We start from the raw sequence: 24,453 nt of genomic DNA, 5'->3' as shown, positions 1-24,453 counted from the left end.
TGAAGAGATAATCCCTTTTTAGTGAAAGCAGGCTCCCAGCTTTGTGCGCTATGACATCATCCCACTAAGCAGCCTCCGTGCCAGCATCTCCTGGGCTCCTGCCTCTGCAGTCCAGGCTGAGGAGAAATTAGAGATGCGGGAACTCATCAGCCAGGGACAGAGGTGCCTCTGTTACAAGGGGAGGGCCAGGAACACAGCCTATGTTGGGACCTAGAAGTCCTGAGCACCATACCTTTGCCTCCATTCCCCAAGGCCCATTTACCACACTATTATCAGCCTCTGGGATTTAAGAAGCTGCTGCCGGGAGAGGTATGGGAGCCAGCCTGGAAGAGGCAACTGGTGATTCAACTGTAGCCCAAAGGCACAAACTGCCACCCCAGACAGCTGAGGCTGGACAAGAGCAATGGGACAGCCAGTGGCTATAAGCCCACACTATGGAGGGAGCCTGCTGTGTTGAGACCCCACCTCTACACTGACTGTTTATCTATGGAGCCTGGGGCAAGTTGATTAACTGCTCAATGCCTCAGTTTTCCTAGCTCTAAAGTGGGGATGGTACTTATGCCTATCATAAATGGGTATGATTTTGGCAGTGCTGGGTGCATCATACTGAAAATAAGTGCCTTGTACATTGTGGGTACCCAGGAAGCCAGTTTACAGCCCCTCAGAGGAGACCCATCAGCAGGCATCTGAGGGAGCCTGGAGCCCTGCATCCTGCAGGTGCCTGGGGTCCTATGCCCAGGAGAAGCTGCTCCCTCACTCCACAGCAGTCTACAGAGCACCCCCTGACCAGGGTACACCTGTTTGTGCAGGTGTCAGGAGGGAGCCCTGGGCCTCTGGGCTCTGACCTTCTCTGGCAGGACAGTAGAGGGACGAGAACCCTGCCTTCTCCCAGCCAGGCCCTTCCCTCCCTTCCCCAAACTCACAGCCTCCTCAACACTTTCTGCCTCAGACTCAGGACTAATCTCATTATGTCCTTCATCCCTGTTTGCATCAGGGGCTGCAAGAAGCTCAGCTCACCTCCCCTTCATGGCCCTGAATACTCCTTTTCTGATTCCATCTGCTGAAACCTTTTTTCCAAGCCCTCTGGAGGCCCCAGGGCCTCAGCCTCACCCTGGAACATTCTTTCCGTTCTTGCTTGGACTGAAACCTAGCTCTCCTGAGACCTGCTTCCCCACCCTGGGCGTCCTCCTATGTGGGGCTGCTTTCCTCCCTCCCTGTCCCTCATGCCATCACTGGAGTGGGACAGGTCCTTATAAACCATCTCCTATGCCCGTTCTGAGGAGCCCTCTGGTTCTGAATCCCTGCACAGGCTCTGTGGCCCTGGCCCTCTCCCCTCCCCAGCACCACACCACCAGATTGCTCTTGCAGGGCATGACGTGGACTCCATGTGGCTGAGCCTAACCACCAGTCCTCAGGCCTCATCTTTCTTTGGTCATCAGCATTTCCCCAGTGGAGCCTCACCACCTACCCCTCCCTGAAACATTTCCAGGAAATGAGACCACTTCTCTGCAATTTTCGTTGTTCAGTAATGTGCTACTGTGCTCTTTAGGAAACTGATACACATCGTGGTATGTTTAAGCTTTTAGGGAAGTGGGAGGATACTGGGGGCTGCTGTGTGAGCACCTCTATGCCATACCAAGTAAGACCAGTGAGGGAAACTGGACCGCTAAGCTGCAGGGCTACCTCCCCCTCCAGGATGCTTTTCACAACTTCCAAGATCCCCTCACTGGAGACCTTCCATGGCCTGGACTCATCTTAGGCCTCCCTGTTCTGTCCATGTGCTACTGGGGTGCCTACCGATCAGAAAATTGGCGATGCTGTCACTGAACTGACTGCCCGTGGGGACTCGTGGTCTTTGGTACATTCCAGGCTCACAACAGTCTCTGCATCCACAGGCAACTGTGGTCCTGGCTGCTCTCTGCTGTTAGGTTTCCCTTCCATTTTTACTTATTGCCTAAAGAACTTCATACAAAATTCTATTTAAAAGCAGTTTATTCCACAGTCCCACATAGAACACATCAACTATTTTAATTTTTTTCTTCTTTCCTATCACTGGCTAAAAGCATTTTTTTTTTTTTTTTTTTTTTTTTTTTTTTTTTTACATAGTAAGACCCACTGCGGTTGACTGTATCTGATTTTTAACCTATTAGATGGGCAATTTTTTTTTTTTTTTTGAGACAGAGTCTTGCTCTGGGTAATTCTCTTTGATTCTCTCTGTTCTCATTCCACCACATGCTCTATGGACACATAATCCTTCAATTGCACTCATATAACCTGTCAGTAACTTTTCACTCCCTGAGCCAACAGCTTCTCCAGCCAAGCTTCAGCAAGACCAATTTCTGACCCATGGAGCAATGGGTAACACCAGCCTCACTGAGCTCACATGCCCAGCTGTGGAAGCAAATTTCATTTTATGGTAATTCTATCTTGCCAGTACAGGCGGTGTAGCATGTTAGTTTATAGATAAACCTTTGGCATTAAAGAGATCCAGCTCTTGGTGTGTCTCCTGAGTAATTTACTTAACTGAGACTCACATTCCTCATGTGTATAATGACTATAACAAAACTAATTCTGTCTCAAAGTGATTGTGACACTTCAAGGAGGCAACATACAGAAGTGCCCACATACCCTATTTATAGCTGTTCTTATTTTCATTCTTTTCTTTTCTTTTTTTTTTTTTTGAGATGGAATCTTGCTCTATTGACCAGGTTGGAGTGCAGTGGGCATGATCTTGGCTCACTGCAAACTCTGCCTCCCAGGTTCACGCCATTCTCCTGCCTCAGCCTCCCAAGTAGCTGGGACTACAGGCGCCCGCCACCACACCCAGCTAATTTTTTGTATTTTTAGTAGAGACGGGGTTTCACTGTGTGAGCCAGGATGGTCTCGATTTCCTGACCTCGTGATCTGCCCACCTTGCACCTGCTTATTAACTACAGCCATATGTAGCAGAATGACATTTTGGTCAATGACAGAACACATGTATGACAGTGGTCCCGTAAGATTATAACAAAGCTGAAAATTTCCTTTTCCCTAGTAAAGTCGTACCTGTTGGAATGCCGGCGCAATGCATTACTTACATGACTGTGGTGAGGCGGGTGTAAACAAACCTACTGCGCTGCATCATTACAGTAAAACAACATTTCTTTTTGGTGAGCATTTTAAGTAATATGTTATACAAATGAAAGACTAACAACAGTGATGGAATTTTTAGAAAGAGATAAAACTAAGAGTGTGAGGATTTGGAGAAATGGCTACTCATATATGCTGTTAGAGGAGCATGAATTGGTGTCATCATTTTGGAAAAAGTTTGGCATTATTTATGATACTGAAAGATATGCCCCCTTCTAACAGTCTACTCCATAAAAGTGAGTGCCGGCGTTATTCCAAAACCACTGACAAAAATACTCAAAGCACCATTACTTGAGATAGCCACAATTAGATTAAAAATAACCCTGGCCAGGCACAGTGGCTCATGCCTATAATCCGAGTACTTCGTGAGGCTGAGGTGGGCAGATCGCCTGAGGTCAGGAGTTCGTGACCAGCCTGGTCAACACGGTGAAACCCTGTCTCTACCAAAAACACAAAAAATTAGCCAAGTGTGGTGGTGGGAGCCTGTAGTCCCAGTTACTCAGGAGGCTGAGGCAGGAGAATGGCATGAACCCAGGAGGCGGAGCTTGCAGTGAGCCGAGATCATGCCACTGTACTCCAGCCTGGGTGACAGAGCAAGACTCTGCCTCAAAAAAAAAAAAAAAAGTCTAGAACTTAAGGGATGAATATCAACTTAGAGAATAAAACCAAAGCCAAATTTTTGAAGACAGGAAACAGTGTGATACTATCTTTTGTGGGAAGGAACTCCAGGCTTTCCCAAAAATTAGAGAACTGGGGAGAAAGAAGCCTCATCTCAGAATCTGTGATTGGGTTGGGAAGTGGAGGCTGGAAAAGTGCTCAAGGTCAAACTTTCCTCCTCCATTCAAAGGAGACTGGGGTTTCACCAGTGAGCCCAGAGTGAATATTCACTCCACCATCCACCTCGGGAGATCGCTTTAAACCAAGAGCGCACAGTGAGGACAGAAACATGAATGTGCACTAACAAGTCCTGAAAGTTCAGAGGGTGATTCTCGATTTCCCCTTGGCACACAGCACAAGGACTGTTTCTCTAGGTTCCAGGAAATACCTGTGAGAGAGTTGCGTCCCCCAGATTCCCTTCATCACAGATGACACCCAGTGCTTAAGCCTACACCCCTTGTGCACAATCCCAAGGAGTGTAGACTAATCCAAACCAAAGGCTCTGATGTTCCACAGGCAGAAAAGAGCAGGTGCACTGCAAAGATAATCTCTCATGAACGCAGCACCCTCATAGCCCATAGAGACAGTTCTTACCATGATGCCAAGAAACGCTGAAAACAACAAGCCAGACCTCACACACATTTCCATTTTCTTTCTGATTTCATACCCCCTCCCTCAGCCCCTCCTCACAAGCAGCAGGGATAACCTGGAGGCTCCTGGGAACCTTTTCCCATTGGGTTTTTCCTGGCACATAGTTGCCTACCTGGATGAATCTCCTCGTCACTTAGACTCTCCAGCGTCAAGTCTTTAGAAACAAAAACACAAGGATAAGTCATTAGAGAGAGTGACTCACCCACTCCTCCTACTTCAGCTGAAGCTGAGTGATGGGCTATTCTCCCACCCCACGCTGCTTCATACATGATCCCCTCATCTTTCTTCTGGGTCGACAAATCTTCCTACAGCTTCTCGGGTCAGAGTTCTATACTGGCAGAATCACTTTCACGAGAACCCCAAGCCTCTTTCCCAGCAGGAACCCAGAATCAGGTTTCTATACACTGAAGCTAGCAAGTTTTTCCCTCGGGAAGTGAGTTATCTCATGGTACCTACCGTTTTCTTTCTGAGCTGTTATCTGCAATTATATAAGAGAAAACATTATCAGAATCAGATTACGCTGTGCGCTTCACACAGATCTGTTATTCTCTGGACAACGATAAAAAACCAGAAGGCAGTATAGTGATTGAGCCGTAGGTCAAAGTCCCCAAAGACTAGCACAGAGGATAACTACAGAAAAACAAGACCTCTATTTGCAGAATTTACCATTAAGTTTAACTTTATATGCAAATGCACAATGCTTAATCCAAGGAGGAAAACTGGTGTTGTGGAAAATCCCTCAGTATTCCAGTTGATAATGGATGCTGTCATTTAAAAGCACCCTAGCATACCACGTATCAGTTGGGAAGACACTCCTACTGAATTCCAGCCCCACAAAGAGAATAGTGTTCAGTGTACATAATGTGCATTGCCAGATTTTTATATCAAAATTAATTGAGAAGTAAAGGAATCAGGAAAGCAACATTGCTGTAGAAGACAAAAAAACGGGGGTCTTACGTGGGCATCAAGATCATCATCATCATCTTCTTCATCTTTGCATCGTGGTGAGCATCTTAAAAATGGGCCATCTTTAGACCTTGTCTCTACTAAAAAAATACAAAACAATTAGCTAGGCGTGTTGGCAGGCGCCTATAGTCCCAGCTACTCAGGAAGCTGAGGCAGGAGAATGGCATGAACCCAGGAGATGGAGTTTGCACTGGGCAGAGCCAGAGCCACTGCACTCCAGCCTGGGCGACTGAGTGAGACTCTGTCTCAAAAAAAAAAAAACCAACCAAACAAAAAAAAAAACAGGCCATCTTCAGGACAAGCTGGAAGGACACAGACGAAACATCAGTGCACTGGAGGTTGGTGACTGTTAGTCACTCGGGGAGCCTTGTGGATGTGGTGTATGGAGGTGGTTAATTAACAAGCATGGACTGAGTTGATGCTGGGCTATTCCCCTGAGTGGAAGAGGGATGGCAAAGAAGTGAAGCATGAAAGACATGAGACATGCAGGCCCCGGCCTTGTACTAGAGGCATCAGGCAGCAACACAAAACAGTCACCCCCAAATGGAACTAAAATGCACACTAAGGGTCAATGGAAGAGTGCCTTCCTCCCTCTCAAATGTTTTGAAACTCTTCGAAACAAATAGCATTTTCTTAATGTATTCTTTTCTTAACGTATTCAAGACCGTGTCAGTACACTACGATCTAATTATGCTGATACTACATTTAGCATCTGTTTTAAAGGATTTATTACTTAATTAAGTCTATTTTATTGGTGAAATGGACTCAATTTTACCCAAATTACTCTATTGTATTAATGACACTTTCTTTTTCATAGAGATCATTTTAAAAATTCAGTATTAGAATGCTACAATTAAAAATAGTCATGATTTCCTCTTTGTAAGTCTTCTTCTGGAACAACTTCTACATACCCTTTTGGACCCCTGTGATCAGGGGCTTCAGCAGCTCCTGTGTCACTCTCCCTGAGGAGATTCCCTAAAAATCAGGCTTCATTCAAACAGGCCAGGCTCACACAGCCTGCTCTAACTACACCAGCGAAGCTGAGAGACGTGACTCTGAACACTTTCTGCCATCAGGATAAGTTTCCAGGTTCAAATATACATTATCTACTGAACTGGGGAAATGTATACCAATATAAATGAACAAATTCATGAAAAAAAGTCCACGAGTACGGGGGTGATTTTTAGTTAACTAGCTTACGTAAAAATTATTTTTTTTGGCCGAGCACTCTGGATCACACCTGTAATCCCAGCAGTTTGGGAGGCTGAGGTGGGTGGATGGCCTGAGGTCAGCAGTTCACGACCAGCCTGGCCAACATGGTGAAACCCCATCTCTACTAAAAAATACAAAAAATTAGCCAGGCATGGTGGTGAGTGCCTCTAATCCCAGCTACTCAGGAGGCTGAGGCAGGAGAATCACTTGAATCTGGGGGTCAGAGGTTGCAGTGAGCTGAGATCACGCCATTGCACTCCAGCCTGGGCAAGAACAGCGAAACTCCATCTCTAAATATATATATGTATATTTGATGCCTATTCATTCAGACTTATAAAATATTGGTGTCAGAAATCAAAAATTTTTTATCAGTCGTGTTAAATCTAACTTATCAGCTGTCAACATGCAGATCCTAGGAAGTAAAGAAGGTACAAATAAGTGGAAAGGCATCCTGTATTCACGGATAGGAAGACTAAACCTGACTAACACACAATACTACACAAATGATCTACAGACTCACAACAACTGCTATCAAACTGGTAACAGCCATCTGTGCAGAAATGGAAAAGATAATCCTACAACAAGCCAGACCTCACACATGTTTCCATTTTCTTTCTGATTTCATACCCCCTCCTTCAGCCCCTCCTCACAAGCAGCAGGGATAACCTGGAGGCTCCTGGGAACCTTTTCCCATTGGGTTTTTCCTGGCACGTAGTTGCCTACCTGGATGAATCTCCTCGTCACTTAGACTCTCCAGCGTCAAGTCTTTAGAAACAAAAACACAAGGATAAGTCATTAGAGAGAGTGACTCACCCACTCCTCCTACTTCAGCTGAAGCTGAGTGATGGGCTATTCTCCCACCCCACGCTGCTTCATACATGATCCCCTCATCTTTCTTCTGGGTCGACAAATCTTCCTACAGCTTCTCGGGTCAGAGTTCTATACTGACAGAATCACTTTCACGAGAACCCCAAGCCTCTTTCCCAGCAGGAACCCAGAATCAGGTTTCTATACACTGAAGCTAGCAAGTTTTTCCCTCGGGAAGTGAGTTATCTCATGGTACCTACCGTTTTCTTTCTGAGCTGTTATCTGCAATTATATAAGAGAAAACATTATCAGAATCAGGTTACGCTGTGCGCTTCACACAGATCTGTTATTCTCTGGACAACGATAAAAAACCAGAAGGCAGTATAGTGATTGAGCCGTAGGTCAAAGTCCCCAAAGACTAGCACAGAGGATAACTATACAAAAACAAGACCTCTAATTGCAGAATTTACCATTAAGTTTAACTTTATATGCAAATGCACAATGCTTAATCCAAGGAGGAAAACTGGTGTTGTGGAAAATCCCTCAGTATTCCAGTTGATAATGGATGCTGTCATTTAAAAGCACCCTAGCATACCACGTATCAGTTGGGAAGACACTCCTACTGAATTCCAGCCCCACAAAGAGAATAGTGTTCAGTGTACATAATGTGCATTGCCAGATTTTCATATCAAAATTAATTGAGAAGTAAAGGAATCAGGAAAGCAACATTGCTGTAGAAGACAAAAAAACGGGGCTCTTACGTGGGCATCAAGATCATCATCATCATCTTCTTCATCTTTGCATCGTGGTGAGCGTCTTAAAAACAGGCGGTCCTCTGGCCAAGCTGGAAGGACACAGAGGAAAGATCAGTGCCCTGGTTTGAGACTGTGAGTCACTCAGGGAGCTTTGCTGGATGTGCTGTTTGGAGGCGGTTGATTAACAAGCCTAAACTGAGTGGATGCTGGGCTATTCCCCTGAGTGGAAGAGGGCTGGCAGAAAAGGGGAGCAGGAAAGACATGAGACATGGAGATCTTAGCCTTGTACTAGAGGCATCATGCAGCAACACAAAACAGTCAACCCAAAATGGAACTAAAATGCACAATAAGGGTTAATGGAAGAGTGCCTTTCTCCCTCTCAAATGTTTTAAAAGTCTTCTAAACAAACAGCATTTTCTTAACGTATTCAACACCGTGTCAGTACACTGCGGTCCAATTATGATAGTACTTCATTTAGCATCTGTTTAAAAAAATTGTTATTTGATCAAAAGCCTATTTTATCAATGAAATGGACTCAATTTTACCCAAATTATTCTATTAAGCACGCATTTTTTGCATAGAAATCATTTTAAAAATTAAATATTAAAATGCTACAATTAAAAACAGTCATAATTTCCTCTTTGTAAGTCGTCTTCTGGAACCAGGGTGTGTGCACAAAACCTACTGGGCCCCTGTGATCAGGGACTTCAGCAGCTCCTGTGTCACTCTCCCTGAGGAGATTCCCTAAAGATCAGGCTTCATTCAAACAGGCCAAGCCCACAGAGCCTCCTCTACCTACACCAGTGAAGCTGAGAGACGTGACTCTGAACACTTTCTGCCATGAGGATAAGTTTCCAGGTTCAAATACACATTATCTACTGAAATGAGGAAATGTATAATAACAAAAATGAACAAATTCAGGAAAAAATTTCCATGAGTACAGGGGTGATTTTTTGCTTAACTAGCTTACAAAAAATTTTTATTTGATCCCTTTTCAGTCAGATAAACAAAATATTGCTATAAAAAAATCACAAATTTGCCTGGGCATGGTGGCTCATGTCTGTTATTCCAGGATTTTGGGAGGCCGAGGGGGTCAGATCACGAGGTCAAGACATAGAGATCATTCTGGCCAACATGGTAAAATCATGTCTCTACTAAAAATAAAAAGAAATACCTGGGGGTGATTGCTCGTGCCTGTAGTCCCAGCTACTCGGGAGGCTAAGGCAGGAGAATCAGTTGAACGAACAACGTGGAGGTTGCAATGAGCAGAGATCACATTACTGCAACCCTGTCTAACGACAGAGTAAGACTCCGTCCAAAAAAAAAAATCACTAATTTTTATTACTCATGTTAAATCTACCTTATGAGCTGTCAACATGAAGATTCTAGAATGTAAAGAAGGTGCAAATAAGTTGAAAGGCATCCCATATTCATGGATAAGAAGACTAAACATGACTAACACACAATACTACACAAATGATCTACAGACTCACAACAACTGCTATCAAAATGGTAACAGCCATCTGTGCAGAAATGGAAAAGTTAATCTAAGACTTTAATGAACTTTTATGTGCCTCAAATAACCATAGTAATGTTGAAAAAGAACAGTGTTGATGGACGCACATTCATGAGACTGAAATCTACAAAAAACAGAGAAGTTCAGACAGCATGCTCCTAGCGTGGGGGCACCGATAAGTATCACAGATATAGAATAGCGAGCCCAGAATTAAATGCACACATAGAGAGTCAGCTGATCTTCAACAAAGGTGCCAAGAATACACAATGGGGAAAGGAAAGCCTCTTCCACAAATGATGGTAAAACTGCATATTCTCATTCACATGAAGAAACGAAATGCTGACAGTGTGCTCAAGGTTGTGCTGCTCCCTCCATTTCCAAGACACTGGAGCTTTTGCAGTGAGCCTAGAGTGAATTTTCATTCTCTCCTCCATGCTCAGGGAGATGTCTTGATACCAGAGGTAAACAGCAAGGACAGACAAATGAATGTGCTGCCATGAAACCTAACAGTTCATAAGGTGAGGATCCATTTCTCCTATGCATCTGGGCACACCGCAGAAGAATTCTGTCTCCAAAATTAAGTAACTGCCTGTGACAGAACTCTGTCCTAAACCAAAGGCTTTCAGATTTTGCAGTGGCACAGGCAGAAAAGAGCAGGTGTTCTAGAAAGATCATCTTTAAATAAGAAGAGGTGATCGAAAACACAGGTTACTCAAAAGCCTATAAACATAGTACTTCTCACCATGATGACACTAAATTCTAAAAATCACAAACTTGACTTATATTTACTTTTTCTTTTTCTCTTTCTATACCCTCCCTAACCTTGCCAAGCAGCAGGTATAACATGAAGGTTCCTGGAAACGTTGTATTATTAGACACCACCTGAAATCTTCCTACCTACTTGGAAAGGCATCCTCTTCCCTGCTGAGATTCTCCAGAATCCACTCTTTAGAATCACCAACATCAGGATAAATCAGTGAGAGGTGCACTCACTTCTCCTACTCCAGGTGAAGACACACTGGCTCACACAAAATCTCCTGGTTGGTCCTCTGGGTTCACATACATTTCTACAGCTCCTCTAGTCATAGTTATACACTTGCAAAATCATTTGCTCTCACCAGACCCCCAATATTTTTTAACAGGAACCCAGATTAAGGTTTCTATATATTAAAGACAGCAAGTTTGTTTCTCAGAAAGTGAGTTAGTTCAAGGTACATACCCTGGACAGGTGATGGTAAAATCTGCAATGAGATAAAAGAAGATGCAATGAGGATCAGATCAATTCCGTCACACCCCTTACACAGATCTGTTATTCTCTTGATGACTTCAGAAAACTACTTGTAAAACAGTGGTGAGTCAAGGTCAAAGACCAAACATTCTTAGAGGACACATGTGGAAAAGACAAGAGCTTTTCCCACAGAATTTATCTTTGAGGTTGATTTAGATTGGTAAATGCACAATGTCTAATCCAAGGAGAAAAACTGGTGTGGAGGAAAATGCCTCTGCATTGCAGTTGATGATGGATGCTGTCATTTAAAAACATCCTAGTGTGTCACGTATCAGATGAAAAGAAACTCCCACTGAACTCCATCCTCACAAACAGAATTGTGTATGTTGTACATAATGTGCCTTCTCATATTTTTAAATCAAAATTAACTGAGAAGGGAAGAAATCAGCTCAAGGAAATAATGTATACAGTGGTCCATTTTTAACACAAAGTGCCTTGAATCGGTTTAGGTCAGCAAAAAACAGAAGAAATAGGATATGCTAGGCTCCTGCTTGGATGGGCAATGCCTGCTTGTTGGGCACCTCATCCTCCCCACTTAGTTGCGCTCACTTGAACCAAAGAAGTTTAGTCTAAGATAAAAGTTCACTAGCCTGCAAAATAGCTTGCTTTGTCTGTTCTTGTCAGCCTGCCCAGCTACTTAGGTCATAAATCAAATACTTGAAGAGCCTCTGAGCTGACCAGGATGGCAATGCATTGTGGGCTGCAACAAAATGCAGTAAGACAACCCTAGAAAAATACCTAAAGCCTCTCCTCAAAAATCAATAGGCAATACCTGGGAAGACTGTGACCCCACAGTACTCAGCCTATGAGGAACCAGGGGAGGGACCTGCACACTAGGGGATAAATTGCTTGTTGAAACTGTGCTGGGTATGTCTGCCCATAAGGTACCAGATCTTGCAAGACTGTCATTAAAAAGTCTCACTTTCAGCCAGGCGGGGTGGCTCACACCTGTAATCCCAGCACTTTTGGAAGCCGAGGTGGGTGGATTACCTGAGGTTAGGAGTTCAAGACCAGCCTGGCCAACATGGCGAAACACTCTCTCTATTAATAATACAAAAATTATCTGGGCATGAAGACACATGCCTGTAATCCCAGCTACTCAGGAGGCTGAGGCAGGAGAATTCATTGAGCCCAGGGGATGGAGCTGAGATTGCACCACTGCACTCCAGCCTGGCCAACTGAGACTCTGTCTCAAAAAAAAAAAAAAAAAAAAAAAGGAAAAGAAAAGAAGAAATAAAAGGAAAGAAAATTTCACTTTTGCTGTTTTTTCAGCTCCCTGAGTCCATTCTTTGGGTTTGGACTGGTGAGTTTGTTTCTCACATCAGAAAACTGACATTTCCTTAGAAGACAAAGAAAGGCGGTCTTACCTGGGCCTCAGCAACATCATCATCCAAATCATCAACGTCACTTGGTGGTAAGCATACTAAACTCAGCTTGTCCTCAGAAGAACCTGGAAGGACACAGAGGAAAGATCAGTGCCCTGGTTGTTTGTGACTGTGAGTCACTCAGGGAGCTTTGCTGGATGTGGTTTATGGAGGTGGTTGATTAACAAGCATGGACTGAGTTAATGCTGGGCTATTCCCCTGAGTGGAAGAGGGATGGCAGAGGAGGGGAGCAGGAAAGACAGGAGACATGGAGGCCTTGGCCTTGTACTAGAGGCATCAGGCAGCAACACAAAAAGTCAACCCCAAATGGAACTAAAGCACACACTAAGGGTCAATGGAAGAGTGCCTTCCTCCCTCTCAAATGTTTTGACACTCCTCTAAACAAACAGGATTTTCTTAAAATATTCAAGACTGTGTAAGTACACTAGGACATAATTATGCTGGTACAACATCTAGCATCTGTTTTAAATGATTAATTACTTAATTTATTGGTGACATGGATTCAATTTTACCCAAATTACTCTATTCTATTGGTCACACATTGTTTCTTTTGTTTTTGTTTTTTTTTTTTTTTTGAGATGGAGTCTCACTCTTTCCCCCAGGTTGGAGTGCAGTGACATGATCTCGGCTCACTGCAAGCTCTGTCTCCCAGGTTCACACCATTCTCCTACCTTAGCTTCCCAAGTAGCTGGGACTACAGGCACCTGCCACCATGCCTGGCTAATTTTTTTGTATTTTTAGTAGAGACAGAGATTCACTGTGTTAGCCAGGATGGTCTCCATCTCCTGACCTCATCATCTGCCCACCTCAGCCTCCAAAGTGCTGGGATTACAGGTGTGAGCCACCACGCCTGGCTGATCACAATTTCTTTTTCATAGAGGTCATTTAAAAAATTAAATATTAAAATACTAAAATTAAAAAGTCATGATTTCCTCTTTGTAAGTCTTCTTCTGGAACCATGGTGTGTGTACACAATCTTTTGGGTCCCTGTGATCAAGGGCTTCAGCAGCTCTGTGTTACTCTCCCTTAGGAGATTCCCTAAAGATCAGGCTTCATTCAAACAGGCCAAGCTCACAGAGCCTGCGCTACCTCCACCAGTGAAGCTGAGAGATGTGACTCTGAACACTTTCTGCCATGAGGATAGGTTTTCAGGTTCAAATATACATGATTTACTGAAATGAGGAAATGTTTACCAATAGAAATGAATAAATTCATGAAAAAATGTCCATGAGTATGGGGGTGATTTGTGATTAACTAGCTTACATAATTTTTTTTTTATTTGATGTCTATTCATTGAGACATACAAGACATTTGTATAAGATATCACAAATTTGGCCAGGCACAGTGGCTCATGCCTGTAATCCCAGCATTTTGGTAGGCCGAGGTGGGTGGATCACGAGGTCAAGAGATCAAGACTATCCCGGCCAACATGGTAAAACCACAACTCTATTAAAAAAACAAAAATTAGCTGGATGTGGTGGCATGAACCTGTAGTCCCAGATACTCAGGAGGATAAGGCAGGAGAATCACTTGAACCCAGGAGGTGGAGGTGGCAGTGAGGAGAGATCACATCACTGCACAAGCAGTATGGTGAGAGAGTGAGACTCTGTCTCAAAAAAAAAAAAAAAAAGAAATCACAAATTTATATCGGTCATGTTAAATCTAACTAATCAGCTGTCAACATAAAGATTCTAGAAAGTAAAAAATGTACAAATAAGTTGAAAGGCTTCCCATGTTCATGGACAGGAAGACTAAGCATAACTAATACACAATACTACACAAATGATATACAGACTCACAACAACTGCTATCAAACTGGTAACAGCCACCTGTGAAGAAATGGAAAAGATAATCCTAAGACTTTAATGAATTTTTATGTGCCTCAAATAACCATGGTAATGTTGAAAAAGAATATTGTTGGAGGACGCACATTCATGACATTGAAATCTACAAAAAACAGAGAAATTCAGACAGCATGCTTTTAGCGTGGGGACACCCATAAGTATCACAGATAAAGAATCAGGAGCCCAGAATTAAATGCACACATACAGAGTCAGCTGATCTTCAACAAAGGTGCCAAAAATACACGATGGGGAAAGGACAGCCTCTTCCACAAATGATAGTAAAACTGCATATTCTCATTCACATGAAGAAATGGAATGCTGACAGTGTGCTCAAGGTTGTGCTTCTCCCTCCATTTCCAAGACACTGGACCTTTTGCAGTGAGCCCAGAGTGAATTTTCATTCTGTACTCCATGCTCAGGGAGATGTCTTGATACCAGAGGTAAACAGCAAGCACAGACAAATGAATGTGCTGCCATGAAACCTAACAGTTCATAAGGTGAGGATCCATTTCTCCTATGCATCTGGGCACACTGCAGAAGAATTCTGTCTCCAGGATTAAGTAACTGCCTATGACAGAACTGTGTCCCAAACCACAGGCTCTGAGATTTTGCAGTGGCAGAGGCAGAAAAGAGCAGGTGTTCTCAGAAAAATTATCTTTAAATAATAAAGAAGAGGTGATCGAAAACACAGGATACTCAAAAGCCCATAAACATAGTACTCCTCACCATGATGACATTAAACTCTGAAAATAACAAACTCGGCTTATATTTACTTTTTCTTTTTCTCTTTCTACACCCTCCCTCAGCCTCCCGAGCAGCAGGTATAACACGAAGGTTCCTGGAAATGCTTTTATTAGATCCCACCTGAAGTCTTGTTGCTATACACTTGCAAAATCATTTGCTCTCACCACACCCCCAATATTTTTAACAGGAACCCAGATTAAGGTTTCTATATATTAAAGCCAGCAACTTTGTTTCTCAGAAGGTGAGTTAGTTCAAGGTACGTACCCAGGACAGGTAACTGTAAAAGCTGCAATGAGAAAAAAGAAGATGCTATGAGGATCAGATCAACTCTGCTGCACCCCTTACACAGATCAGTTATTCTCTTGATGACTTCAGAAAACTAGTTGTAAAACAGTTGTTGAGTCAAGAGCAAAGGCCAAACATTCTAGCATAGAGGACACCTGTGGAAAAGACAAGAGCTTTTCCCACAGAATTTATCTTTGAGATTGACTTAGATTGGTAAATGCACAATGTCTAATCCAAGGAGAAAAACTGGTGTGGAGGAAAACACCTCTGCATTCCAGTTGATGATGGATGCTGTCTTTTAAAAACATCCTAGTGTGTCACGTATTAGATGAAAAGAAACTCCCACTGAACTCCATCCTCACAAACAGAATTGTGTATGTTGTACATAATGTGCTTTCTCATATTTTTATATCAAAATTAATTGAGAAGGAAAGAAATCAGGTAAAGGAAATAATGTATACAGTGGTCCATTTTTAACACAAAGTGCCTTGAACCGGTTTAGGTCAGCAAAAAACAGAAGAAATAGAATATGCTAGGCTCCTCCTTGGATAAGCAATGCCTGCTCATTGGGCCCCCTCTCCTCCCCACTTAGTTGCCCTCACTTGAACCAAAGAAGTTTAGTCTAAGATAAAAGTTCACTAGCCTGCAAAATAGCTTGCTTTGTCTGTTCTTATCAGCCTGCCCAGCTACTTAGGTGATAAGTACTTGAAGAGCCCCTGAGCTGACTAGGATGGCAATGAGTTGTGGGCTGCAACAAAATGCAGTAAGACAACCCTAGAAAAATACCTAAAGCCTCTCCCCAAAAATCGATAGGCAACACCTGGGAAGATTGTGACCCCACAGTACTCAGCATATAAGGAACCAGGGGAGAGACCAGCACACTAGGGGATAAATTGCTTTTGAAATTGTGCTGGGTGTGTCTGCCCATAAGGTACTGGATCTTGCAAGACTGTCATTAAAAGTCTCACTTTTGGCCAGGAGGCATGGCTCACGCCTGTAATCCCAGCACTTTCGGAAGCCGAGGTGGGCGGATTACCTGAGGTCAGGAGTTCGAGACCAGCCTGGCCAACATGGCGAAACAGCATCTCTACTAAGAATACAAAAATTATCTGGGCATGAAGACACATGCCTGTAATCCCAGCTACTTGGGAGGCTGAGGGAGGAGAATTCATTGAGCCCAGGAGATGGAGCCGAGATTGCATCACTGCACTCCAGCCTGGCCAACTGAGTGAGACCCTGTCTCGGGGAAAAAAAAGAAAAAGAAAAGAAAAGAAAAAAGAAGGAAAAAAAAGGAAAGAAAATTTCACTTTTGCTCTTTTTCAGCTCCCTGAGTCCATTCTTTGGGTTTGGACTGGTGAGTTTGTTTCTCACTCAGAAAACCAACATTTCCTTCAAAGACAAAGAAAGGTGGTCTTACCTGGGCCTCAATATCATCACCATCATAATCTTCACTTCGTGGTGGGCATACTAAATTCAGGTTGTCCTCAGAAGAACCTGGAAGGACACAGAGGAAAGATCCGTGCCCTGGTTGTTTGTGACTGTGTCACTCAGGGAGCTTTGCTGGATGTGGTGTATGGAGGTGGTTGATTAACAAACATGGACTGAGTTAATGCTGGGCTATTCCCCTGAGTGGAAGAGGGATGGCAGAGGAGGGGAGCAGGAAAGACAGGAGACATGGAGGCCTTGGCCTTGTACTAGAGGCATCAGGCAGCAACACAAAACAGTCAACCCAAAATGGAACTAAAATGCACACTAAGGGTTAATGGAAGAGTGCCTTCCTCCCTCTCAAATGTTTTGAAACTCTTCTAAACAAACAGTATTAATGTATTCAAGATCGTGTCAGTACATTAGCATCCAATTATGCTGGTACTACATTTAGCATCTGTTTTAAAGGATTTATTACTTAATTAAAAGTCTGTTTTATTGGTGAAATCGACTCAATTTTACCCAAATTACTCTGTTCTATTAATCACACATTCTTTTTCATAGATACCATTTAAAAAATAATATTAAAATGCTACAATTAAAAATAGTCATGATTTCCTCTTTGTAAGACTTCTTCTGGAATAATGGTGTGTACCCACAACCTTTTGGGCCCGTGTAATCAAGGGCTTCATCAGCTCTGTGTCACTCTCCCTTAGCAGATTCCCTAAAGATCAGGCTTCATTCAAACAGGCCAAGCTCACAGAGCCTGCTCTACCTGTACCAGTGAAGCTGAGAGACGTGACTCTGAACACTTTCTGCCATGAGGATAAGTTTCCAGGTTCAAATATACAGGATCTACTGAAATGAGGAAATGTTTACCAATACAAATGAACCAATTCAGGAAAAAATGTCCATGAGGAAAAGCATGATTTTTTGGTTAACTAGCTTACATAGTTTTTTTTTTTTTTTTGTATTTGATGCCTATTAATTCAGACATACAAGATATTGGTATAAGATATCACAAATTTGGCTGGGCACGGTGGCTCATGCCTGTGATCTCAGAACTTTTTGGGAGGCCAAGGCAGGTGGATCACGAGGTCAAGAGATGGAGACCATCCCGGCCAACATGGTAAAACCACGTCTCTACTAATAAAATACAAAAATTAGCTGAGCATGGATGCACATGCCTGTAGTCCCAGCTACTCAGGAGGATAAGGCAGGAGAATCACTTGAACCCGGGAGGTGGAGGTGGCAGTGAGCAGAGTTCACATCACTGCACCCCAGTATGGTGACAGAGTGAGACTCCATCTCAAAAAAAAAGAAAAAGAAAAAAAAAAGAAATCACGAATTTATATCAGTCATGTTAAATCTAACTAATCAGCTGTCAACATAAAGATTCTCGAAAGTGAAGAACGTACAAATAAGTTGAAAGCCTTCCCATATTCATGGATAGGAAGACTAAGCCTGACTAACACACAATACTACACACGTGATCTACAGATTAACAACAACTGCTATTAAACTGGTAACAGCCATGCGTGCAGAAATGGAAAAGTTAATTCTCAGACTTTAATGAATTTTTATGTGCCTCAAATAACCATGGTAATGTTGAAAAAGAATAGTGTTGGAGGACGCACATTCATGACATTGAAATCTACAAAAAACACAGAAATTCACACAGCATGCTTCTAGCATCGGGGCACCCATAAATATCACAGATATAGAATCAAGAGCCCAGAATTAAATGCACACATACAGAGTCAGCTGATCTTCAACAAAGGTGCCAAAAATACACGAGGGGGAAAGGACAGCCTCTTCCACAAATGATGGTAAAACTGCATATTCTCATTCACATGAAGAAATGGAATGCTGACAGTGTGCTCAAGGTTGTGCTTCTCCCTCCATTTCCAAGACACTGGACCTTTTGCAGTGAGCCCAGAGTGAATTTTCATCCTGTACTCCATGCCCAGGGAGATGTCTTGATACCAGAGGTAAACAGCAAGCACAGACAAATGAATGTGCTGCCATGAAACCTAACAGTTCATAAGGTGAGGATCCATTTCTCCTATGCATCTGGGCACACTGCAGAAGAATTCTGTCTCCAAAATTAAGTAACTGCCTATGACAGAACTGTGTCCCAAACCACAGGCTCTGAGATTTTGCAGTGGCAGAGGCAGAAAAGAGCAGGTGTTCTCAGAAAAATCATCTTTAAATAATAAAGCAAGAAGAGGTGATCGAAAACACAGGATATTCAAAAGCCCATAAACATAGTACTCCTCACCATGATGACATTAAACTCTGAAAATAACAAACTCAGCTTCTATTTACTTTTTCTTTTTCTTTCTACACCCTCCCTCAGCCTCCCAAGCAGCAGGTATAACATGAAATTTCTGGTAAATGCTGTTTTATTAGACTCCATCTGAAGTCTTTTACCTACCTGAAAAAGCATCCTCTTCCCTGCTGAGATTCTCCAGAATCCACTCTTTAGAATCGTCAACATCAGGATAAGTCAGTGAGAGGTACACTCACTTCTACTCCATGTGAAGACACACTGGCTCACACAAAATCTCCTGATTGGTCCTCTGGGTTCACACACATTTCTACATCCCCTCTGCTCATAGTTATACACTTGCAGAATCATTTGCTCTCACCACACCCCCAATATTTTAAACAGGAATCCAGATTAAGGTTTCTATATATTAAAGCCAGCAAGTTTGTTTCTCAGAAAGTGAGTTAGTTCAAGGTACATACCCTGGACAGGTGGTGGTAAAATCTGCAACGAGACAAAAGCAGATGCCATGAGGATCAGATCAATTCTGTCACACCCCTTATGCAGATCAGTTATTCTCTTGATGACTTCAGAAAACTACTTTTGAAACAGTGGTGAGTCCATGTCAAAGACAAAACACTCTAGCATAGAAGACACGTGTGGAAAAGACAAGAGCTTTTCCCACAGAATTTCTTTGAGGTTGATTTAAGTTGGTAAACACACAATGCCTAATACAGAGGAAAACTGGTGTGGAGGAAAATGCCTCTGCATTACAGTTGATGATGGATGCTATCATTTGAAAACATCCTAGTGTGTCATGTATTAGATGAAAAGAAACTCCCACTGAACTCCATCCTCACAAAGAGAATTGTGTATGGTGTACATAATGTGCCTTCTCATATTTTTATATCAAAATTAATTGAGAAGGAAAGAAATCAGGTGAAGGAAATAATGTATACCATGGTCCATTTTTAACACAAAGTGTCTTGAACCGGTCTAGGTCAGCAGAACACAGAAGAAATAGGATATGCTAGGATAGGAAATGCCTGTTTTTTGGGCCCTCTCTCCTCCCCATTTAGTTGCCCTCACTGGAACCAAAGAAGTTTAGTCTAAGTTGAAAGTTTACTAGCCTGCAAAATAGCTTGCTTTGTCTGTTCTCATCAGCCTGCCCAGCTACTTAGGTCATAAGTCAGACACTTGAAGAGCCCCTGAGCTGACTAGCATGGCAATGCATTGTGGGCTGCAACAAAATGCAGTAAGACAACCATTAAAAAAAAAAAAATTCCTAAAGCCCCTACCCAACAATCAATATGGGACACCTGGGAAGATTGTGACCCCATAGTACTCAGCCTATGAGGAACCAGAGGAGGGACCTGCACACTCGGGGATAAATTGCTTGTTGAAACCATTCTGGGTGTGTCTGCACCCAGATCTTGCAAGACCATCATTAAAAGTCTCACTTTTGCTGTTCTGCAGGCCTCTGAGTCCATTTTTTGGGTGTGGATGGGTGAGTTTGTTTCTGACATCAGGAAAGCAACATTTCTTTAGAAGGCAAAGAAAGGGGATCTTACCTTGGCATCATCGTCTTCCTCACTTGGTGGTAGAAATTTTAAACTCAGGCGGTCCTCAGGGGGACCTAAAAGGACACAGAGTTAATGTCAGTGCCCTGGTGGTTGGAGACTGGGAGTCCCTCAGGGAGCTTTGCTGGATGCGGCATATGGAGCGTGGGACTGAAGATTCGGAGACATCTCAGAGAAACAACTGTGTTCAAGTAGTGAGCATGAGGGAGTCTCACCAGATACCTTACATCTTAGCCAGTGCCCAGACCTAATAAGACTCTTGCATTCCCAAGTCCCAGAAGATACTAACGAATCAAAAATCAGGGCTTTGATGTTTGCTGTGACATAGGAAAAAGTGGTCTTCTGGGAAAGATAATCATTAAATATCAGAGCAAGAAAAAAAAAATGGTTACGAACACAGCACACAAAGCCCATGAATACAAATTGTCTCATCTCTACCTTATTGAAATACAAAAGGCACGAGTCAGACTTCTACACATACTTCCTTTGGTTCTGACTTCTTCGCCCTTTTCCTAGGTTCCAAAGCAACAGGTATCACCCAACTGCTCCCAGAGATCCTCCTGGAGTATCATTCTCTAGCTGCAGATCTGCCTCATTGCAGCTGCCCTCATGGATGCTGTCCATTGGCCAATCATTAGAGACAAAAACTCTGCAAGAAGTTATTCCAGAGAGCAACTTGCCCATTCTCCTACTCCAGGTGAGGCCACACTGGGTTACACGAGATCACTCTGCCCTTTCCTCAGTGTTGTCAGTCTCGCTGGTCTCTGTGGAGTCAGAGGTCTCTAAAAAGACATTGCTCACACCTGTCAGCCTTCAAGTGAGAAAGAGGAACTGAAGGAACCACCTTTCAACTGTTTCCTTCCACTGGCCCATTACAGGTCTCACCTCCAACCTCGCAGCCCTGAGATTCCCACTTTGATGTGCATGCTTGGAGTTAGAGGAGTTCAACAATTGGTCCCTCAGCCAGGCTCACAGCAGATGTGAAAGAGCATTCTGTGGGGATGGAAATGCTCTCTGCTGCATGAAAAGAAGGCTGCTGGGCTATTGCACGGTGGCTGTTGTGATGAGGTTCTGATTTTTTTTTTTTCAAGACGGAGTTCCACTCTTGCTGCCCAGGCTGGAGTACAATGGCATGATCTTGGCTCACTGCAACCTCCACCTCCCGGGTTTAGGTGATTCTCCTGCCTCAGTCTCCCAAGTAGCTGGGATTACAGGCATGTGCCACCACACCCGGCTACTTTTTGCATTTTTAGTAGAGACGGGGTTTCACCATGTTGGCCAGACTGGTCTTGAACTCGACCTCAGGTGATCCACCCGCCCTGGCCTCCCAAAGTGCTGAAATTACAGGTGTGAGCCACCACGCCCGGTCCTGAAATTTTAATTGTAAATATTTAAATGTATTTAAATATGAGGAGGCACATATATGACTGAGAACCACACTAGATGGCACAGGAGATCCAGGCATGAGGAAGACGTGACTCCCCTCCCCTGGTGTTTTCTTGTGAAATAGTTTGCAGCTCTGCTCCTACCGTATATTTATGGTTACTTCCTGGGCATCTGCACAAGGGCCGGTCACTGTGTGGAGATGGGGATATGACAACAATGAGGACAACATCCAGGTCTAGAGGGATTCCAGCAGGGGGCGCACGTGCACACAGGGGAAGAGCGTGGCCCATCACACCCTGTCTAGACAGGATCAGAGCAGCCAGCAGCCGAGGGGCAGAGGCACCTCACTGTCCTCAGGAGCTCAACTTCATTTCCAGGGACCCTGACTCAGAAGCTGGGACAGCCTCCAGGATTGGTGTAGAGCTCAACAGGCTAGACAGCCTGAGAAGGGAACATTTCCACACCTGCGCTAGATCCCAGCCCAGGAGTGACCTAGAACTCATCCCAGGGATGTGTTCATTACGATGCCTATGGGGCCTAACATGTTCTCCCCAGGATTGAGCTCTGGGATAAGGACTAATGAGGAAGACACAGTCACTGCCCTGGCAGGAAACACCCATAGCCAGGGCTCCTCTACCCACCCTGTGGGAAGACACAACACAGATAAGAGTTTGACACTGAAGATTCCAAACCTTCTATAAAATAAGTGGAAAGTGGTATGTTCTGGATTCCACAGAAGAGTTGCAAGGATGAGCTGGACTCTGGAATCAGTCCCCATCACTTTGCTGAGCTCCTGCTGCACGGGCACTCGTGTCCCTCCCCACCTCCCCTGCTACTCGGGAGTGCTGCAGCTACAGGCCCAGTGCTAGGGGGCTCTGTCCAGCTGAAACACATTTCAGCCAGACATGGTGGCTCATGCCTGTAATCCCAGCACTTTTGGAGGCTGAGGCGGGTGGATCGTCTGATGTCAGGAGTTCGAGACCAGCCTGGCCAACACGGAGAAACCCCGACTTTACTACAAATACAAAAATTAGCTGGGTGTGATGGTGCATGTCTGTAATTCCAGCTACTCAGCAGGCTGAGGCAGGAGAATCACTTGAACCTGGGAGTTGGAGGATGCAGACAGCTGAGATCGCACGACTGCACTCCAGCCAGGGTGACAGAGTGAGATTCCGTCTCAAAATAAACAAACAAAACAAAAAAAACCACACACACACATTTCTGGGCCAAACAACCCTTGGCCAACAGTGTCTCCTCAAGGACCATTCCTCAAGTGACTTCCAGAAGAGGCGAAAAAGAAAAACTCATCTGTCCTAGCCCCAGGAAGATCAGGCCTGGGACCTGTCTGTGTCTGTCCTGACCCTAAAGTCCATCCCTGCTGACTTGTGGCTGTCTGCTCCGTGTCAGGGAAGTGGGGACCTGATTCCTGTTCTGCCCCCTCACCAATTTCTGCTGAGTACTAACCCTGTGATATTTCTCCTCTGCTCTTCTCTTTCTTTTTTTCTTTTTTTTTGAGACAGAGTCTCTCTCAGTCACCCAGGCTGGAGTGCAATGGCTCGATCTTGGCTCACTGTAACCTCTGCCTCCCAGGTTCAAGTAATTCTCCTGCCTCAGCCTCCCTAGTAGCTGGGATTACAGGTGCCCGCCACCACACCCAGCTAATTTTTATATTTTCAGTAGAGACGGGGTTTCACCAGGTTGGCCAGGCTGGTCTCGAACTCCTAACCTCAGGCAATCCACCCACCTCAGCCTCCCAAAGTGCTGGGATTACAGGTGTGAGGCACTGTGCCCGGCCATGGATTGGAGCATTTCTAAGGCTTGAGGTAGTCATGTTCCTCTTCCTGATCATGCAGTATCTTCCTGATCCTTCCCTGGTTTGATCAAGTGCTGAGGAATGATGCCAGTACTGACAGATGTTGACCTGCACTGTTCCATGTGAACTCTTATACCTCTCAGAATCTGTGAGCTGACCCAGAAGCCTGTGGGCTTTCTATGTGTATTTCACAGTAATGTCCATGCCAACGTCTGTTGTTCCATGTACCTTTTGCTACCCAGGGTTATGTGACCAATGGGGCCCCATTTGATGACGGGCAATGTTTGGCATGCTTATAAGCCATCCAATACCACTACCAGGGGCACACATAGGTGCTGGAACTCCCTGGTATGGGGTCATATCACCAAGCCTGAGTGATGACACAGTTGAGTAATGCAGACCATCAACATTGGGACCCATTTCTAGGTTCATTTTTGCCTCTTCCATTCAGGAGATAAAAATCTGGGTTCACTCCTTTCTGCACTCTCTCTAAGGAGTACGGATATTAAACTGACCTTCAGGTACAGCTGTGGTGAGGGAGTCATTTATGTAAAGTGTATGGTGGTGTTGAAGTTTTTCTTCCTTTTTATTAGAAGAATGACATGACTCAGGAGGCTGAGACGAGAGGACCACCATAGGCCAGGAATTCAAGAAAAGTGACACTTCTACTGTGCTGGGCACGTGGATCCACATTTTTGGGGGAAAACATACATTTACAAACACACTCACAATCACTACACA

General features: G+C 44.0%; 1 protein-coding gene across 2 annotated transcripts in view; it reads right to left on the bottom strand.

Annotated features, from left to right (window-relative positions):
- Positions 1-24,453, bottom strand: part of LOC103889681 (aspartate-rich protein 1-like) — a 32,004-nt gene that overhangs the window by 5,796 nt on the left and 1,755 nt on the right. Inside the window, exons 2-15 of one of the 2 annotated variants that reach the window (XM_054543220.2) lie at positions 20,505-20,569; positions 19,416-19,437; positions 16,657-16,733; positions 15,219-15,240; positions 14,166-14,195; positions 12,349-12,431; positions 10,913-10,934; positions 8,184-8,266; positions 7,683-7,704; positions 7,339-7,380; positions 5,395-5,483; positions 4,894-4,915; positions 4,550-4,591; positions 2-1,962 (exon numbers count right to left, since the gene is read on the bottom strand). In XM_054543220.2, coding sequence (XP_054399195.1) covers positions 1,955-1,962; positions 4,550-4,591; positions 4,894-4,915; positions 5,395-5,483; positions 7,339-7,380; positions 7,683-7,704; positions 8,184-8,266; positions 10,913-10,934; positions 12,349-12,431; positions 14,166-14,195; positions 15,219-15,240; positions 16,657-16,733; positions 19,416-19,437; positions 20,505-20,569 — 629 coding nt within the window. In that variant the 3' untranslated portion in view covers positions 2-1,954. Of the gene's footprint in view, position 1; positions 1,963-4,549; positions 4,592-4,893; positions 4,916-5,394; positions 5,484-7,338; positions 7,381-7,682; positions 7,705-8,183; positions 8,267-10,912; positions 10,935-12,348; positions 12,432-14,165; positions 14,196-15,218; positions 15,241-16,656; positions 16,734-19,415; positions 19,438-20,504; positions 20,570-24,453 lie in introns of those variants that run through there. The other variant, XM_054543221.2, reaches the window with a different exon arrangement.

This window comes from Pongo abelii, chromosome 23, assembly GCF_028885655.2.
Source record: "Pongo abelii isolate AG06213 chromosome 23, NHGRI_mPonAbe1-v2.0_pri, whole genome shotgun sequence".
Classification (NCBI taxonomy): Eukaryota; Metazoa; Chordata; class Mammalia; order Primates; family Hominidae; genus Pongo; species Pongo abelii.
The sequence above is the reverse complement of the archived record's forward strand: the minus strand, read 5'-3'. Positions and strand labels throughout refer to the sequence as shown.